This window comes from Portunus trituberculatus, chromosome 19 (assembly GCF_017591435.1).
Source record: "Portunus trituberculatus isolate SZX2019 chromosome 19, ASM1759143v1, whole genome shotgun sequence".
In the NCBI taxonomy this organism is placed as follows: Eukaryota; Metazoa; Arthropoda; class Malacostraca; order Decapoda; family Portunidae; genus Portunus; species Portunus trituberculatus.
In genome coordinates, this window is record NC_059273.1 from 16,043,090 (window position 1) to 16,059,627 (window position 16,538).

A 16,538-nucleotide genomic window follows, 5' to 3' on the forward strand; every position below is an offset into this window, starting at 1 on the left:
TCTCTCTCTGCTTCATATTTTCTCAGTTTGGATGGATAAATTGATGGATAAATGGTTGTCGGTCGGTCTGAATATTTGCTTCCATCTCTCTCTCTCTCTCTCTCTCTCTCTCTCTCTCTCTCTCTCTCTCTCTCTCTCTCTCTCTCTCTCTCTCTCTTGCACAAACACGCAGGGACTTAAGCTGATGTAGTAGACGCACAAAATAGTGAGGGTGGTGCGTATACTGACATCCCTTTAAGCCGCCACAAACACGGAACTCACAAAAGGCCATTCCATCGTGGAGGTAAAGTAGCCGGGTAGGAGTGGCGGAGGGAGGCGAGAAGGAGCATGCCAGTGTGAGGATCTATACTGGGAAACATTCTTGCATCCGTCCCGCGAGTGTAAGATATTGGAATACAGCAAAACATTGGAGTGGTAACAAAAATATCGAAGAATCCCGTGACTTCCTGGCGTGACGAGAGAAAAGTTACGGTGAAAAAGTGGTAGGAATTGATGCCGAGGATTTGTCAGGCAGGTATATGGTGAAAAAGTTAAATAAAAAAAATATAAAAAATAAAAATCATTCTTTCCATGCTCTTGTTGCTATACATTGGATATAATAAAATAGAAATCTGGCAACAACAACAACAAAATAAAAAAAAACAGTGAGGACGTGGAAAACGCAGCGTTCACGTGAGAGGGTGAAGCAAACACATTAGTATAACTTTATCATTACATTGTTTCTATTACCGTAGATGAACTGAACATGACAAGACGCAATTGAAACGTGGAGGGAAGGCAAAAAAAAAAGAAAAAAAGAAAAGTTTCCCCGCTAACACTGTAAATTAGACAGTAAAGGAAGGAGATTACCAGTAATATCTTCACTCTAAATGGAAAACAAGAAAGATAAGTGAGAGAGAGAGAGAGAGAGAGAGAGAGAGAGAGAGGGGGGGTAGCAGCAGCAGCGGACATCAGACGAACATGGTAAGAGATCAAAGGGAGCGCCAGGGAAACACAGTGGAAGGTGCTATGAACAGGGACGCTGCAGGGTGGTAGTGGTGGTGGTGGTGGTGGTGGTGGTTGTGGTGGTGGTGGTGGTGGTGGTGGTGGTGGTGGTGGTGGTGGTGGTGGTGGTGGTGGTGGTGGTGGTGGTGGTGGTGGTAGTGTTATCTGGGAAGCGTGTTATCTGGCCGAAGCGATTAAAAATGGAGAGAGAGAGAGAGAGAGAGAGAGAGAGAGAGAGAGAGAGAGAGAGAGAGAGAGAGAGAGAGAGAGAGAGAGAGAGAGAGAGAGACACACATTTTTTTTCCATAAACTTCACTAGATCATAAAACCAGAGAACCTTTTTCCTTTCTTTTTATCAAGGCACCAAACCATCTACTTTGCCTAACAAGCTCGCCACCGCCCGTGTGTCAGCCGCCCACCTGTGACGGCCACGCAGGTGCTACAGGACGAGCTGCTAAAGGCGCACCACAGCCCTCGGGTCCTCACCACTTCACTCGTAGCTTCCCTTCACACGCACGTCCCAGCGACACACACGCACGCCACATAACCCGGAAAATGAAGATTACACGAGGCCATAAGACTTTCCTTCACTAACACTAGCTTGTTTACTCTTAATTCATTATGATGCGGGTGTTTTCTCTACCCCTCTTCTCTCTCTCACCCTCACCTCTCTCTTCCCGCGTTCCTTGCCTAGGGGCTTACTCTTCCCTCTTCCTCCGCTACTTCAAAGACCCTCCAGTCCCATTGTCGAGTCTTGAACACCTCCGCCTCGTGACACCTGTAATTACGTGCACTTCTCCCGTCCTAGGAGCTGCTGTGACGAGAGTGAATTATTGGCTTCGCGTACACGGAGAATAACTGTCGCGTTTCATGACGACAAGGAGTTAGTTATTCATTCCTTTGTGATATGAACTTTGTCATTTAAATTGCCTTTTTATAATAGTGAACGATGCGTGTGCGTGAATTGTTGAGTTGACGTTTACGTAGCGTAATCGTCACGTCTCATAACAATCACTAATTCAGTGCATGTGACAAAATTTTTTTTTCTAACTTAAGTGTATTTTTTAATGGTGTGTGTGTGTGTGTGTGTGTGTGTGTGTGTGTGTGTGTGTGTGTGTGTGTGTGTGTGTGTGTGTGTGTGTGTGTGTGTGTGTGTGTGTGTGTGTGTGTGTGTGTGATTATGACTTTGTTATTAGGAATCTATTATGCTTAAAGAAAAGTGTACATTTAAAATACTAGCAACTATTATTATCTTGAGTCATTACTAATATTATTGCTATTACTATTATTATTATTATCATTATTATTATTATTATTATTATTATTATTATTATTATTATTATTATTATTATTATTATTACTTATATTATCAATACCATTATCATGCTTATAAAAGATGAATATGAAAATGAGAAGAGTCAAGGGTTAGGTAGCAGTAGTGGATGCAGCGGCAGTATGGATCTTTAAAGAGGGACTCAACATATTCATGACAAGAGATTATGGGTGGACGTGGATGTGAATGTCTTACAGACGTGTCTCACTGATTGCAAACTCCCTTTTGTTCCTATTCTCTTATGCTTAATACTACTACTACCACCTTTACATACTACTATTAGCACTAATACTAACACTGCTACTGCTGTTACTACTCTTCTACTACTTCTACTACTACTATTACTACTACTACTACTACTACTACTACTACTACTACTACTACTACTACTACTACTGCTGCTACTACTACTACTAATACGACTACTTCCATTACTACTTTTAGTATTACTATTATTGCTATATTATTATTTTTATCATTATTATTTGCATCATTATTATCATTATTGTTATTATTATTATTATTATTATTATTATTATTATTATTATTATTATTATTATTATTATTACTACTACTACTGTTATTATTATTATTGTTATTATTATTATTATTATTATTATTATTATTATTATTATTATTATTATTATTATTATTATTATTATTATTATTATTATTATTATTATTATTGTTATTATTATTATTATCTTTAATATCATCACCATTTCTACTATCATTGCTAATATTATCATTATCATTACTGTTTTTCCCTGTTGTTGTTGTTGTTGTTGTTGTTGTTGTTACTGCTGCTATTGCTGATGTTATTGTCACTATCACTACTATTACAATTATTCTCGCTGTTATCATAATTAGTACGTGAGCTAATGTTGCTCTGTACTCAAGCGTTACCAATTATGTAAAATGTTCATAATTCCAACACAAAGTAAGAGGCTATAAAATGTGGAATAATGATTTAAGTGATGGAAACGTGTGTGTGTGTGTGTGTGTGTGTGTGTGTGTGTGTGTGTGTGTGTGGGTAGGTGTCAGTAAATGTGTGTAGAGAGATTTATGAAATATTTCAAATATTTGTGAAGCGTTGCAAAAATATGCAAAGCGGAAGGAAGGTTAAGTTAAGTGTTGGCAGGGCGTGTGTCACTTGAGGGGCGTGAGAGGGATGCTGGCGAGGCAAATGGATGTCTGGAAAGGCAAGCAACGACCACAAAGCAACTTGGCAAGGCAAAAAAAAAAAAAAAAATCTCTCTTATGGCATGAAAAAGACAAAAAAAAAAAGAGAGAGAGAAGGAAAAGTTAGCAAATGGCTGAGAGATTTGTGGAGTGGGGAGAAAGGAAACAAGATGGAGAAAATGCAAGCAGGTGTGGAATGTTTGAAAAGTGTGCCAAGGTATGATAATTCAGAGGAGGACCTGAGCATTATACTTCATGTGTGTGTGAAATGTCCAGCGTAGGATCTAATCTCCTCTCCTTAAAGCTTGCCTGCCGCCTGATTTCAGAGCGCGGGGTACGTGCGACTCAGGAACCAGACTGTAAATCAAGCGTGCGTGTTCCCTCAGGTGCAATCAGGAAATCAACAACAGTAAAACATCAAAGGAGTGACGGGAAACCTTTCAAACCTCAATAGCAAGGTAGAAAACACTTACGGACCTACAGGTTTAAGGAAAGGTAGGAGTGAGTGGAATGTTTAGCAGCACGGAGATAACGCCTTCAACCCCCAGGCGCTGTTTGGAAAAGTCTCCCTTAAACCTGATATGCGGTAACACAATCTAGCGAACGCTTCACGCACCGCGGTCCAGAGGGCAAGGCAGTCACGCTTCCCTCACGCTGTACACTCCTAAATTTAATTCCCATAAATTCAAGTAGCATGTAATCCTTCCTGCACCTCATACCCGTCCAGTGCACACCGCGGCGGAGGTAGAAACATGTGTGTTCCTCGCTCGCTACATTCATATTCGTATACGTGAGCACACAAACTCGTATATATATTCATAATTCATGCGAGCATACATTCATATACTTATTTACCTCCACAATTATTCCCTGTGAGCCTTTCTCAGAATAACCGCATTTTGTTGGGAGTGGGAGACGCAACTCCGCCAAGCGCTGAGTCACATTACACCCGACACTCTTTCTTCTCTTCACTTAAAAATGTAGGTTTCGGATTACCTGAAGGCTTATTATTGCATTCAGGTGTTGTGGTGTGTGTGTGTGTGTGTGTGTGTGTGTGTGTGTGTGTGTGTGTGTGTGTGTGTGTGTGTGTGTGTGTGTGTGTGTATGTGTACTGGAAGTTTATACAAAGCTCGTGTGACTAAAGAATATTTTATCAAACTAAGAGATGAATACAATTATGCAACAACAGAAAAAATCAACATTCCAGCAGTTGCATTAATTTTCAAATTCAATAACGGGACGGAAATACAAAAGCAACAAAGACAAAATCTTTTCCTAATCAGTACAAAAAAAGTAACATCACTTCCATTATAATTTGGTGAAACGAAGGAACTCGTCAATATTGGAATTCTTATTGAAATTACGTGCGATAATTGGAAATCGGCGTAATTACTTATCATAGTTAATTACAAGCTTGATTTTACGAGCAGTGGCGCCCGTGTTTATGAGGCGGCGCCAGCAGGTGAGGCAGCGGAGGGGGCGGTGGCGATGGTGGTGGTAGTGACGGTGGAGGTGATGGTGGAAGTGACGGTGAAGGTGGTGGTGGTGGTGGTGGTGGTGTGGTGGAGGTGGTGGTGATAGGATACCGGCGCTTTAGCTAACGCTGCTCTTGGTCTCCACAGCGACAGGGAGTGTGCGGATCAGCAGCCCAGCAGGGAGTGAGGCGCAGACCGTCTCAGTGAGCAGCGGCGTGAGGAGCGACACAGTGAAGGAGCGACTCACTAAAAGGAGGAACTAATGGTGCAGTGAAGTTTGAACAAGCAAAAACAAACACACACAAAAGTACGTTGAAACTTAAGACGCAGACAAGCTAATGAATTTTTTTCTAACGCACTGCATCTTGTGACGTGTAAAGAAAGAAAAGAAAGAAAAAATAATCCCAGTGAAGTAGTACGCTGTGCAACTCGCCAGCAGGTGACGGGCGGCGCCTCCTGCTGCCCTGTCCCTGAAGGAGGGTTTCCAGGCCCCAGTGTCCGCGGCAGCCAGCCTGAAGTGTTTTCTCACCTATACGTGGTAAAGGACTCCAGGAAGATGGATGTAAACCTTTGCTTCTCGCTCCTCACTCTCCTCATCCTCGCCCCTCAAGGTAAGTGCAGGTGAAGGGCTGGCCAGGGACACGCGCCCTCTCGCCATATCAAACATGCAGGATGAAGCCGCGGCAGGCATCAGTATTTTTTTTCTTCAGTGAAGCTTGCATGCTGTTGTCCCTCAAACCATGAAAAACTCACTCCTATCGCCATTCACAAAAAAGAGTGGCATGTACAAACACGGGAAGCACAACTCCGGTGTTCCCTCCAGACGGATAATGTTTTCTCACTTCACAGATCAATCCCTCTGTATGAAATATCAGGCAGCGCATGTAACTTCTTCCCTTCACAACCCCCTGGGGGAGCGGGAGTCCTGTGATGGCCCCTGCTCCTCCTCACTGCAGGGGAACAACTTCCTCCCTAACGCCACTGAGGACCTTTTTTTATAACACTTGGTCAGGAGGCGCGGGTCTCCCCTCCCAACTTTGTACCAATTACTTTCACTTACACTTCGGGGATTAGAATTCTCTCCCGCCTTTTTTGGAGAACATAGTTTCCCCGGGGCCTCAAGAGCCTTTCCCGCACCAGGCTCGCCGCCTAGCCACATCCCACTAAGATAGAGAGTTCAGGAATCTCCACGCACAACCATAAAAACTCCCATAGAGACTCATTCCTTTCTTTCCTTCTCATATGCTCCTCTTCATTACCATTCTCCTCTCTTACCATTCCCCACCGACGCCTTCAACACCCGCCGCGGCAGGCCAGCGAGGCGCCTGCTCCCCGCCCGTCCCGCCTCCCACCTGGAGCCCGGAACGTAATTATCATGCAGGTGGTGACGGAGACTTTTCGTAAGCACCGACTTTTACGTTTACTTCCCTCACACATTTGTATTTTTCCTTTCCGACCCACCACTCTTGCCCCTCCATCGCCGCCTCCTCTTCCTCCTCCTCCTCCTCCTCCTCCTCCTCCTCCTCCTCCTCCTCCTCCTCCTCCTCCTCCTCCTCCTCCTCCTCTTCCTTCTTCTTCTCCTCCTCCTCTTCCTTTTTCCTCTCCATGCGAAGTAGGTATTTGTTGAATTGTTTTCCAAGTTCTGTAACCGGATCAGAAATACACATAATTAACTGAAATCAATCTCTTTCTCTCTCTCTCTCTCTCTCTCTCTCTCTCTCTCTCTCTCTCTCTCTCTCTCTCTCTCTCTCTCTCTCTCTCTCTCTCTCTCTCTCTCTCTCTCTCTCTTCTCTATTCTAGTTTTTTTACTTTCCTCCATTTCATTTCCTTTACTATTTTTCGTTTTTCTTTCTTTTTTGTTCTGATTCTTCTTCAACTTTATTGGTATCTTCTTTCTCACTCAATCTTCCTCCGACAAATCTCCTGGGATCTGTTCCTCTTATTTATTCCTATGTGTTTCTCCTCTGTCTCCTCCTTTCATTTCCTCCTCTCATAATCAGTGCCTCTTCCTTCTTCCCTCCCTTCCTTCCTTCCTTTTGCTGCATAATTCTCTTTCTTGTTATCAGTTTTCTGCACGTTTTTATTGTTCTTATTTTTTTTTTTCGTCTTAATCACCTATTTTTTCTTTTCTCTTTCGTTTTTCTTTCTTCTTCTTTTCACCTTTTTTCAGTTAACTCAATCGCCTCTCATTTATAATCGTTTTCTTTTCTTTTCTTCTTTCTTCATTTCTCCTACCACTCGTGTATATTTTAATTTTAATTTTCCAACGTTTTATCCATCTCTTCCTCCTCCTCCTCCTCCTCCTCTTTACACGCTTATCTTCGTTCTTTATCCTTTCCTTTCCCATCCTTATCTTCCATTTCCACCTGTTTTGAATTGGATCTTTTCATTCCCTGCCGTTTTTTTTTTTTTTCTTAAGTGTCTTACAAATCATCCTGCACTTAATATATCCAGTTTTTTTTTCATTCTCCTTCATTTTCCCCCTTATCCTCCTTCTATTTATCAACCTTATCCTTATCTTCCATCTCTCTCCTCCTCGTCCTTGCAATCTTTACCCTTGCCGTAGTTCTGTTCCTTCTCGTTCTCTTTGTTCCTTCTGGTTGGTGTAATTTCCCTCCTAAAAATAGTCCTCATATTCTACTCTGCTCGTCAGCCTCCTCGTGCATCTCCGGACGGCCTCCTTCATCTCCTGAACACTCCGCTACCTGACACACAACTCCTAATGCTCACTGCTCTCTCTCTCTCTCTCTCTCTCTCTCTCTCTCTCTCTCTCTCTCTCTCTCTCTCTCTCTCTCTCTCTCTCTCTTTGTGTGTGTGTATTTTTTTCAGGTTCTCTGTGTTTCTGTGTTTGGCTGACTGGGTTCTTTGCTGGGTAGGTACGTGGGTGCTCTCTCTCTCTCTCTCTCTCTCTCTCTCTCTCTCTCTCTCTCTCTCTCTCTCTCTCTCTCTCTCTCTCTCTCTCTCTCTCTCTCTCTCTCTCTCTCTCTCTCTCTCTCTCTCTCTCTCTCTCTCTCTCTCTCTCTCTCTCTCTCTCTCTCTCTCTCTCTCTCTCTCTCTCTCTCTCTCTCTCTCTCTCTCTCTCTCTCTCTCTCTCTCTCTCTCTCTCTCTCTCATTCGCATCTTTCGTTTTTCATCCTCTCCTTTCTGGAAGTTATGATTTTTTAACTGGTTTTATTATCCCGTTAGGCTCATTTTTCATCTTACTTTTCCTGCCTAGTTTAATTTTCTCCCTCTTCTTCGATTTTGTATTTTTCCTCTTCCGCTTCTATTAATTTTCAGTGCTTTCTTTCTTCTTTTTTTTTTTCTTTACAAATTAAATCTCCCAACTTTTTTTTTCTTTGCTGTCTTATTGCGACCATTTTCTCAACAGTCATCGGTTATCCTTGCTTCGTTATTTCTTCAATTAATGGTGAAGTCACGATTCAAGTTCCTGTTCTTCCTCTGCCATCTTGTTCTCTGTACTTTTCTGGTAATATCTCGCCGTCTTCCGCCGTTCCTGCTTCATTAATTATTTCATTAGTAGTCAACATTTTTCCTCTACTTCTCTTTTATGAGCACATTTACAACTGACACGCACCTGCTCTTAATAGAGTCACCCAGGTGCAGATAGCGGGAAAATCCCACTCCTCACACTCCCTATACAATTTGAGATAGCCAGCACACCACCCTGCCCGCTGACAGACAGAAGAAGCCACAAAAATGGGCATTCTTGAGAGAACTCCTTCCATAAGACATGAAGGATGGGCGGAACGTGTCCTCCTGTCGAGTATCTCCGCCAACCAACCTCGCTTCTCCCTCCATCGTGGCGCAAACTCCACCTGTTGCTCGAATCTAGATGAAAATTTGATCGTTCGCCTTCATCCCCAGTCACTGTGATGGAGTTGGGAAGACGCGGCTATTCTGACGCACCAGGTGGCTTTGTTCTCTACCCTTCCACCTGTCTGGATGTCTCCACGTGAAGGGATTGAGGACTTGTTACTTTTCGACTTTGGCCTTTTGTTGTGTGCTAAGTGTGCGTTAATGTGTTGCTTAGATATGCATCCACGTGTCAGGTGTTGATGTTTGATGCATGTGGCGTTCTCCTCTCTTGTCTACCATGCGTTTGGTAATCATGGACTTTAAAGGTTGAGTGTTCCTCCTCTCGTATGTTACTTATTATTCTCTCTCTCTCTCTCTCTCTCTCTCTCTCTCTCTCTCTCTCTCTCTCTCTCTCTCTCTCTCTCTCTCTCTCTCTCTCTCTCTCTCTCTCTCTCTCTCTCTCTCTCTCTCTCTCTCTCTCTCTCTCACACTCTCTCTCTCTCTCTCTCTCTCTCTCTCTCTCTCTCTCTCTCTCTCTCTCTCTCTCTCTCTCTCTCTCTACACACACACACACCGCTCATATGGAGGGTGGAGTCAAAAGCTTTTCGTCTTATCAACTCTTCTCCTTTGACGGCCTTCAGCATCTTTCTCATCCCCACAGTGTTCCAAACCTCGCTATTTTCTGCTGTTATTTCTATTCCAACTGTTCTGATCATTCTTACTGCATGCCTCCGCTTCTCCCGCGACCTCACCATACAAGACTATTTTTTTTTTTTCATTCTATCACCCTTATTCTGTCCACCGCTCTGGAAGTCTCTGCCTGCTTCTGTATTTTATCTACCTATGATCTGAACTTTCTTAAACCGTTCAATACCATGACACGTTTTCATATTTTTTCCAATTACCATTTAGCAAATTTTATAAAGCTTCAGAAACTCATGTATGGGATCAAAATAGTGAAGACTCTGGCCATTACTCTTCCGTCCTCCATAGACCCTTCCTAATATAAATAAAATTGTCTTATTCTACTGAAAACTCATGGTAAAAATGCGTCCCAATAATGAAGGGGTTAAGACAGACATTTCACAAAACTTATCCTTAAAAGTTAAATGACTGCCTTGTGATATCTTTTTGTGACTACAGTATAGTATAATCTTGGTAGGACTTCTTTTTAGTTGGTGTTTTGTTACTCTTAATTCGTGCCTCTCCCATATCATGTAAAGAAAATAAGGACCTGTTCCGTGACACTTTTCTCTCCCAGTCATCCTCTCACACTCAATTAGCGTTTCGACACACCTTACAGGAAAAACTTGGGCAAAACTTTCAGAAACTAATCACCACAGACACTGAAATGAAATTACGACAAAACTGATTACGTCTCTCTCTCTCTCTCTCTCTCTCTCTCTCTCTCTCTCTCTCTCTCTCTCTCTCTCTCTCTCTCTCTCTCTCTGGAAAATATTCCATTCTCAAGCATAAAAATCAATAAATCAAACAACAACGAAATAACCACAAAGATGCAAAGCAAACACACACACACACACACACACACACACACACACACACACACACACACACACACACACACACACACACACACACACACACACACACACACACATTCATCAGTTCCTCAAATAGAATAATAGTATTTTTTAGTGGATTGCAGTGATGTAAGTTAATTTCTCTCTCTCTCTCTCTCTCTCTCTCTCTCTCTCTCTCTCTCTCTCTCTCTCTCTCTCTCTCTCTCTCTCTCTCTCTCTTTTCCATTGTTATAAGTTTTTTTTCAAACACACACACACACACACACACACACACACACACACACACACACACACACACACACACATGGAAAGGCAAAAAAAACAAAGCACGTTAATCTGTCACATCAAACGCCTTAAAGCGACAGCACAAAGGACCAATCACGAAGCGCCACTTTCACCGAGCATTTCAAGTACTTCAACAAGCTGAATATGAACACATCCAAATTTTCAAGGGAATTCCAATAACACGGTTCTGATGTTGGCGCTTGGCAGGGAAGCCGCGGCAACGTATGGAAAGGAAGGTGAAGGGATGACAAAAGTAGGAAAGGGTCATTTTAAGCAGTGGGTAGTTAGAAATACGGGAAAAGATTGACAGAAGACATAGTAAGGGGTTAGTTAGTAAAGACAAATGATTAGATGTGTAGGATATAATTGGGTGTGAGAGAGGTAAGTGGAAGAGAGGAAGATGTAAGAAAAGAGAGGATGAATATGGTTGAGGAAAGAAAGGTTATGTACTGTAGAATATAAAAATTGATGGAAAGCATAGGAGAGAGAGAGAGAGAGAGAGAGAGAGAGAGAGAGAGAGAGAGAGAGAGAGAAGTGAGAAATGGGAGGCAGAGTAAGCCATAAGAGAACAGTGAGAAAATAAAAAAAAAAGCTGTGGAATGTATGATAAAAATTTATAGATAACAAAAGACAAAAGAGGAGAGGAAAAGAAGCCATTGAAAGAACTGATAAAAACAAGAAATAAGATGCTGGAGACTCAAACCGACAGAGAAGAAAATTGGAAAGGAAGGAGGTGATACAGAAATAACAAAAGGAAGGACAAAACAGGAAAATACAAGGTAGATGAAGAGGCAGGCAACAAACAAGGAAGAGGAAGGAAAAAAAAAATGAAGGTGATCGAGGGAGAGCCATGACAAAGCTCAGGTAGGAAAATGCGTGACAAACTGAAGGAAAGGGGAGGGAAAGAGGACTTAACTGGGGAAGGAGAGGGGAAAAGAGGGGAAACTACGCCAGAGGGAAAGAGGAAAGGGGAAGAGGGTGGCTGTACAGAAGCAGAGGTAAGGAAAGCGAGTCCAAATGGTGAGGAATGACTGTCGAGACGTGAAGGGATGAAGGAAACACCGCGGAGGAAGGGAGGAAGGGCGACGGAGAGAAGGGAAGCAGGGGAGAGCGAGAGAGAGAAGAAAGGGCACTGAGTTTCCGCCCTTCCAACTGTTCCTCCGGCAGAGTGCAGCCACATATTGCATCGGAGAAACGCACAGTATTCCCTCCCGCTGCAGCTGAGGCCAAATTGCTATCCCATTTTTTCCCCACCAGAATTTCATATCGCTGAGAGTAAAATGACTAACTTACTCTTCGCCCTTGATGAAACACAATGGCATGGCGAAGCTTCAGAGGGGGGGGGTCGATCACGGGAGGGAGTTGAGAGAGAGAGAGAGAGAGAGAGAGAGAGAGAGAGAGAGAGAGAGAGAGAGAGAGAGAGAGAGAGAGAGAGAGACTAGCCAAACATCTGCACAGACACTAGTTCGCTCTTTCATCAGGTAAGAATGCATACACACATACGTACATACATACGCAAGCAAGCGGATGGAGAGGCATGCAGACAAACAGACAAGCAAACAGACGGACAGAAAGCTATACACAATGCACCACACAAATATAAATAATGGAAGTGAATGAAATGAAACGATATTGCGAAATTGGTAGGAAAAGAGAAGAGAGACAGAGAGAGAGAGAGAGAGAGAGAGAGAGAGAGAGAGAGAGAGAGAGAGAGAGAGAGAGAAAGAGAGTGCCCTGAATAAATTAAAACACGCAAACAACGACAAAAATTGAAACACGGAAAAGGAAAAAGAAGGAAGATGAAAGGTCACAACAACACACAGACGTACACATTGCAATTAACTCATGCATGAAACAAAACTTATAATGGCAGACAAATGAGAACTTAAAGTCAAAAGAGAATTCTTTAAAAGTAAAGAAAGAAGAAAGACTAAAGCAAGACCCCTGAACAAGCAAGTACAAAAGGAAGGAACAGAAATGTACGAAGGAAGAAGAGGAAAGAGGAAGGAGAGGCAGAAAGTGGGATAAGACAAGACCCACAACAAACGAGAGAGAGAGAGAGAGAGAGAGAGAGAGAGAGAGAGAGAGAGAGAGAGAGAGAGAGAGAGAGAGAGAGAGAGAGAGAGAGAGAGAGAGAGAGAGAGAGAGAGAGAGAGAGAGAGAGAGAGAGAGAGAGAGAGAGAGAGAGAGAGAGAGAGAGAGAGAGAGAGAGAGAGAGAGAGAGAGAGAGAGAGAGAGAGAGAGAGAGAGAGAGAGAGAGAGAGAGAGAGAGAGAGAGAGAGAGAGAGAGAGAGAGAGAGAGAGCTACTCAATGTGATATACTCTAATATTGAAAGTGATGTGACGCAAGACGTTTAAAATAGTGCCTTGCCAACACAAGACACTTTAGGTCTAGATTCACACTCTGTATTGTAACGCAAGAGAGAGAGAGAGAGAGAGAGAGAGAGAGAGAGAGAGAGAGAGAGAGAGAGAGAGAGAGAGAGATGGAAGATAATAAAGCAAGACACTGGAGATTTATTCGAAGTTAAAATGCAACAAAAAAAAACACAGAAACATATATTAAAAAGATTTGGATGAAACAGCAAGAAAGATTTTTGCTGCAGACTTTCTCCTTTTTCTCCTCCTCCTCCTCCTCCTCCTCCTCCTCCTCCTCCTCCTCCTCCTCCTCTTGGCGTGACGCTTCCCAGCATTACAAAAACTTCCCTCCACCACAAGAGCAAGTTTCCTCCCTCTGACCACTGGATATTATTGTCCCTCACTCCTTAACTTTTCTCATTCATCTCTTTATAAGTAACTCACCATCCTCCTTGTGTGTGTGTGTGTGTGTGTGTGTGTGTGTGTGTGTGTGTGTGTGTGTGTGTGTGTGTGTGTGTGTGTGTGTGTGTGTGTGTGTGTGTGCGTGTGTGTGTGTGTGTGTGTGTGTGTTTGAAAAAGAGGAGGAAGTGAGATAAGACTTACCGCAACGGAGAGAGAGAGAGAGAGAGAGAGAGAGAGAGAGAGAGAGAATTAATTAACATCTCTGCCATGCACTAAAAAATGATCTTGAGAAGCTATATTTCTATTTTTCTCCTCCTCTTCCTCCTCTTATTTTTTCCTCCTGCTCTTCCTTTTTCTCCTCTTCTTCCTCCTCCTCCTCCTCCTCCTCCTCCTCCTCCTCCTCCTCCTCCTCCTCCTCCTCCTCCTCCTCCTCTTCCTCCTCTTCCTCCTTCTTCTTCCCTCCTCCTCCTCCTCCTCCTCCTCCTCCTCCTCCTCCTCCTCCTCCTCCTTCTCCTCCTCCTCCTTATCCGCGTCTTCTTCCTCTTGTTTTTTCTCACCCTCCATTTCTACGCCTTTTTTTTCCATCAAACCCACACCTTCCAAAGCTCCTTTATTTATTTTTCCTCTCTTATCCTTTCCTCTCTTCATTCCACCTTTCTCCTTCTCCTCTGCTCTTCGCTATTTCATTTTTTTACCCATTCTTACCTATTTATTATTTTTTTATTTGGCTGTAACAGACATACATTTTTTTTCTTTTTCTTGCATCCTCCCTCTTTTTTCTGTCTTCCGTCTCTTCATCCATGACATTTTGCGCTATTTTCTTAAGATTTCTACATTTATTTTTTTCCTTTTCAAGCACAATCCACACCTTGCATCTTACTTCCTTCTTCCATTCCTCCACTTCCTCCTTCTCATTCCTCACTTTTTCATTAATTTCTACGTCACTTTTACTTCGTTTTCAAGCACACTCCTTCCAAACATCCTTTCGTTTCTTACCTTCCGTCCATTTCTAGGAATCTGTCGCTGTTTTTTCCCTCTCAAACTCACTGAACTTCAATTCTTTTATTTTTTATCTTATCTTGCATCTTCCGACCTCACTCCTCCTCTCCTCCTCCTCATTCCCAGCCATTTCATCCATTCTTACATTCCCTATTACCTTTTTGTTCCCCTCAAACTCAGTCCAAGCCTCGATTCTTGTTTTCTCTTGCTTTCTTCCACCTCTCTGTTCCTCCTCCTCCTCTCTTCCTCCCCTTCATTCCGTCTTTTCATCCCGTGCCAGCCTCAACACCCAACATTCTCGTGGTGATGGTGTCGTCACCGCCGCTTTTCCACTCGGGCAGGGCAAGGCAAGGCAAGAAATTCCCCCTTCGCTTTTTATTATTCAACTCAGACTCAAGTAATCCGAGAGCACTGTATATAAAGTTGGCTCTCATAGTCTTAGCTTGGATATTTTTCCGTGTGTGTGTGTGTGTGTGTGTGTGTGTGTGTGTGTGTGTGTGTGTGTGTGTGTGTGTGTGTGTGTGTGTGTGTGTGTGTGTGTGTGTGTGTGTGTGTGTGTGTGTGTGTGTGTGTGTGTGTGTGTCTGAGTCTCCTACTTCGTATTTTCTTATCTCTTTTTCTTCCTTTACCTCTTCCTCCTCCTCCTCCTCCTCCTTCTTTTTCACGTCTGTCTTTCTGATTCTCCTGGTTTATTTCCTTTTATTCTTCCTTCTCCTACATTTCCTTTTATTTGAGGAACTGATGAACGCGTGTGTGTGTGTGTGTGTGTGTGTGTGTAATTCATCTCGGTCGCCTGCTGGTCACCCAGCCAGTCTTCCCCATTACGGAGCGAGCTCAGAGCTCATAGACCGATCATCGGGTAGGATTTTCATTTGCTAATTTTCGTTACAGTGTTTCCAGTAACTTTAAAAAGAATATAACACGTCAGTACTGTCGTGTCTGCAAGTTGCACGATCTTGTTACATCCCTAATCTTAAAGACTGCTTTGTGAGTTTTTTTATAAACTTTACTTAATTACATTATTTACAAACATTTACACTTTACGATCCTTACGACAACAAAGAAAACCACGAAAACCACGAAATTTTAATCACTCTCTTCACGCAAGGTCCACCTTCAAATGCTTCAGATTCTGCCACGTTATATCTTGAACTCAAATTCATTACACACACAATAACTTCATTAATAACATCTTTTCTCTCATCACTTAATTTCTTCTAATGTTCCAGATTTCTTCACAATATTCCCGTTATCCAACTCAAATCACGCAATTTAAATTCAAGATAAGATACATCCTAACACACCCTACAATTTACCTTCCAATAGAAATAACACCCTACACAATCTTTTTTTTTTTACGGTAAGGCCTATAGCGCCTGTAGGCACACTTGAAGAGTGTATTGGAAGCGCTGTTCAGCTTCCGCCCATTAGTGGCGCAGGCAATTTTATTTATAGTAGTACCCATATTAGGGCTCATATCACCGCCCAAGCTCATCTTGAGTGTAACCACCTAGAACCTGGGTATCTTGGTGATATGTAGGTAACTTTAAACCACTCGACAAATGGCAAAGTGTTTTAAGGCTGTACGTGGTGGGATTCGAACCTACGCGTGGACGTCTGCCCGATCCCACCGCCTCCCTACACATAACCATTTTTTCTTTATCAAAATATGACACCAACATTTTCTGCGACTGCATTACAACTGTCTGGCTACACTTACTGGTCTTGAGATAAGCGGTGCGTCCATTTTGACCATCTAGTCTGACAGCTTTCTCTCGCTGTCGTCTCTCGCCTTCTCCTCGGCGTTCTCGGCTTCTCTCTCTCTCTCTCTGACTCTCTGTCTCTTACACCACCTAATATACACGCGTTACTTGACTTCTCGTCCATATCATTTTGCTTCCAGCGACCTCTGATTACTATCAGATATGGGGAGAAGGTTCCAGAAGCTTCATCTTGTAATCTACTGCTCGTCTCCGGCTGTGTTTGTCTTGTCATGACTCACCGCCTCTTGTTGTTCTCCTCGGTGGTCACGGGACTTCTTATCTATCAGATTAGTGATAGCGTCTTATAATCTTGGTACCTGCTTTCGTGTTTCATGTTTCTTCATTTATTATTCTCCTTCTTACTTCCATCTTCATCTCTTCATTCTTGCTATCTTCTCTCTTACGTATTTCATTTCTTCTC

At 42.8% G+C, this 16,538-nt stretch overlaps 1 protein-coding gene across 4 annotated transcripts in view; it reads left to right on the forward strand.

Annotated features, from left to right (window-relative positions):
* LOC123506108 (protein amalgam-like) overlaps positions 1–16,538 on the forward strand; it is a 467,137-nt gene that overhangs the window by 3,167 nt on the left and 447,432 nt on the right. For all 4 annotated transcript variants that reach the window (XM_045257981.1, XM_045257982.1, XM_045257980.1 and 1 more), the window contains exon 2: positions 5,122–5,585. In XM_045257981.1, the coding sequence (XP_045113916.1) occupies positions 5,531–5,585 (55 nt within the window). In that variant the 5' untranslated portion in view covers positions 5,122–5,530. The remainder of the gene's footprint in view (positions 1–5,121; positions 5,586–16,538) is intronic.